The 3,910-nt window shown below is 32.3% G+C and overlaps 1 protein-coding gene across 1 annotated transcript in view; it reads right to left on the bottom strand.

Moving 5' to 3' along the window:
* Nucleotides 1-3,910, bottom strand: part of LOC117113446 (hyalin-like) — an 87,979-nt gene that overhangs the window by 20,515 nt on the left and 63,554 nt on the right. Inside the window, exon 5 of the mRNA XM_033256781.1 lies at nucleotides 488-730. Within this exon, the coding sequence (XP_033112672.1) occupies nucleotides 488-730 (243 nt within the window). The remainder of the gene's footprint in view (nucleotides 1-487; nucleotides 731-3,910) is intronic.

The following is a 3,910-nucleotide window of genomic DNA, read 5'->3' as shown; positions in this document are numbered from 1 at the left end:
AAGGAAATGAAATAAATATTTACACTGTTTTAATAAGATGTGTATAAGAGACAGATATATATATATACTGTATAAAAGAAAATTGAATTGAATTGAATACATCATACTTGTAGATGATGACCCTGTTATTCCACTCCAAGAAGGGACAAACTGTGCAAGGAATATTTCAAAAAAATGTTAAACACCCGGGGCATGTATTTCATAATTTGCTACCTGATACGAAAAAAATATATAACCTTCGAGCTTCTAGAGAGTTCAAGTTGCCCAAAGTCAAAACAAAGAGGTCCCATGACATCATTTTAAATCATGGGGTATTTGCCAAGTGGTGAAGTTAAATTTGCGAAAAAGTTATTTTGAATCTTGAATTAATTCCATCTTCCCCCTTCAGGAGTGTGGGTAAACATGGGCAACATGTGCTTAATAGATGTTAGCCGTCCAATGCAACATTACCATATATAATATGTAATTACTGTAGAAAGCATCATACCTTTGACTGTAACGTTAAATGTACAGCTGTTTGTGTTTCCAGCATTATCAGTAGCAGAACAATTTACTATTGTTGACCCAGCATCAAACGATGAACCAGATGCAGAAGAACAAGTGACTGTTAGATTAGAATCAACATTGTCAGTGACTGTCGGATCATTCCAGGTTGCTGATGATGTTGTATTGCCTGGATCTGTGGTTTCACTGGTGTCATGAGGACAAATCAAATTTGGCACTTCATTATCTGTTTAAATTTAATATTAAATTTAAACAGTATTAAAAATATATAGCCAAATATGATAACAATAATTACAACACTAATAGTTGTGAACACTTTTACGACATGAACTGAAAATAAGACACAGAATCATAAATACAGCTGAACTTGCCTAAATCGAATTCAAAATGCCATTGAAATATTGTTTGACTTAGATAAAATTTGACTTACAGATTGCTAATTATTGGAAAACACAACAATTTGGCATGTAAAATAAGATCGCCTTAGAAATTATTTGACTTAGGCACAGTAGACTTAGGCAAGTTTAGCTGTATATTGTTCAAAACAACCTTTTTTTTTAAATTAAAATAAAATATCATAATATTTAAATTTGGTTAATTTTCTATCCTGGGACGACACAAGTAATTAGATCTGACATTTAGCCTTCTATACTGCTGCGATACGATGAATCTTGTTTTTGAAAATAGGCTTGGCTATCTCCACTTGACTAAGCACTTGCATCAGTACTTCAACCCGTTCTGCTTCTATATTGTGATAAAAATTGCCTCTAGTTACCTAGTAAATAAGTGCCATAATTGATATTGGTTTAATATACCTATACTATTGCTCAGTTACTGTTCGGAATGGTCCCATTATAGGCATCTTACTTAAAGGTACTTTCATAAGAACTCGTTTTTTTATGAGTAGTTCTTTGACATGACTGGCAGAAGCTCTGACGTCGCAACAGCTCCTTTGGTGGAACCATTGTATAAGAGGTTTCCGAACATCAAGAGATAGGCCTATCAAATTTTCGATAAGGATAGTACGAGTACGGTTAAATGCTTTACTAAAATCAACTGCTAGGATCCACACTTTATTTCCACTTATTTTAATATTTGATAACAGAAAAATAACAGAGTCCAACTATGTAAAGTCTCATGCTTACAACTTTTGCGTTGCCAAATTGTTTTATTTTTGCCTGAAATATCGGCATTTAGTCATGTAACATCAATATGTTCTAAAATGCGGCCTGAAATTAGGAACAACTTGACTTCTTTCCTTCAGTTAATAGAATCAGACCAAGGTTATATGAGATAGAAAGGGCAGACTACCAAGCAATAAGCCAACAAGATAGAATCTGTTTCATTGTATATAAGTTAAGTTGAAGGAAATGAAATAAATATTTACACTGTTTTAATATTTGCCTCGTGATTTTATTTAAGTTATCGATGCATATTCCCGATGATTTATTTAGGTCCATTAAATACAAGTATTATATACAATTTATAGTGTACATGGATAAAAATGATATACGAGGCCTACCCTATTCTTCCTCTAGATACATTTGGCTACATAAGAAAATATGATACGCATGGGGCAATACAAAAATCTTTACTGAATATAATAGTGAATATATCAACATGGCGGGTGTTGATGCATTCACTATAGGCCTACATGAAAACATTAAAATAGTAAACAGTGATATACTAGAATACTATTGCTGGATGATGGTTTAACCATTTTTAAAACATAATAATATATATAATAAAACAAACATGTATTAAATTCATATAGCCTACACAGTAAAACAAACAATGCCGTAGCATACGTTGTTCTACGTGCGATATCACGTTGTGGTTCTTTAACTGCGGCTGATCCAGGTCAGTGTTTACATGCTGTATTGTGCGGGTTGTGCAGGCACATGGGAATTGGAAAGTTGGGCAAAAGGTACTTGTTTTGATAGGTCAATTCGAACATCGCACAATATAATCTGGGTAGGAAGGTTACTGGTGATTGCTTTCTCTTCTGTGAACTGTCACCTAGCGTAGGCTAGCATTTTACTACTGGGGTACTACTATTATAAATATAAATCACGATCAAATTCCAATATCCGCTGAACGCATTAACATTTGCAATTCACGAGCAGTCAACCATATGAAAAGGGAGGAGTAAACTTCCAAACGGAATAAACAGCTCAAATGACAAGCTTCCAAACGGCATTTCACAGACGTGTTTGGGAGCTTGTCATATAACAATAGTAAACGTGTTTGACCCGTTTCTGTCGTTGGGGATAATTTGTAGATCACGCCTATGTGTATGTGTACATGTGTGTATGTGTATATGTGTGTATGTGTATATATATGTGTGTGTGTATGTGTGTACTGTATATGTGTGTGTATATATATATATATGTGTGTATATATATATACATGTGTGTATATATATATATGTATGTATGTGTATATGTATGTATATATATATATGTATATATATATGTATATGTATATATGTATGTATATCTTATATGTATATATGTATATATGTGCATATATGCGTATATGTATATATATGTGTATATGTATATATATGTGTATATATGTATATATATATGTGTATATGTGTATGTATGTATATATATATATATGTATATATATATATTGTTACATCCTTGCCTAGTTTTAATTAACTTCTTTATATAATTATATAATATAATATTTTGTAGTTAGCTTTTTTATGACCTTAAGTTTTACTCAACATTTTCTAGGAAAGTACTATTTCCTTATTTTAATTTGTTTTACTTTGTAAAGCTCATAAATATTATTATAATACAGTATGCTATTGTCCTATGACACACAAGTTCCTTTACCCGTGGTCAGTATTTAATTAACGGAAGGTAAATGAACTGAGCTTGGAATCTCCAAGACTTGAATGTGGTTTCACATCCTGGACATTTACTTTCAGTTGGTCCAAACCAATTATTTATTACCTTAATTATGTATATGTTTATCGGCCACTTTACTGTAGCTTTTAATTGGTGGATTAGTTGGAATTGGTGCCCTGATTGGATGAGACCCTTAATATGCAAAGTGTCACACCCATCTTAAATGATCTTACTACCCTAAGTAATTCAGTTGTAATTTGGGATCCAGTGCAGACAACTCAAGACATCTTTATTACCTAGAACCCTGTTATTTTGTCCGGCTTCAGTTCCTCTCTGATCTGTAAGTAAACTACTTAAGTTGCTGCTTAAGGTTCTAGCCACCACCATCCTCTAAGCTCATTTATATGTTTAGTTTCTATCTTTGTTTAATTACCGTATTATAATGGCATTTTAAATAAATTAAATATATTTTGTAAATACACAAAAGTTGTGATCTCTTCTCTGTTTAGTTATTCTGAGCCGTAACGTAACAATATGTATATATA

This window comes from Anneissia japonica, unplaced genomic scaffold (assembly GCF_011630105.1).
Source record: "Anneissia japonica isolate Jap-2015-1 unplaced genomic scaffold, ASM1163010v1 scaffold493_len2256704_cov171, whole genome shotgun sequence".
In the NCBI taxonomy this organism is placed as follows: domain Eukaryota; kingdom Metazoa; phylum Echinodermata; class Crinoidea; order Comatulida; family Comatulidae; genus Anneissia; species Anneissia japonica.
Note: the sequence above shows the minus strand (reverse complement) of the source record. Positions and strands in the feature narration are given on the sequence as shown.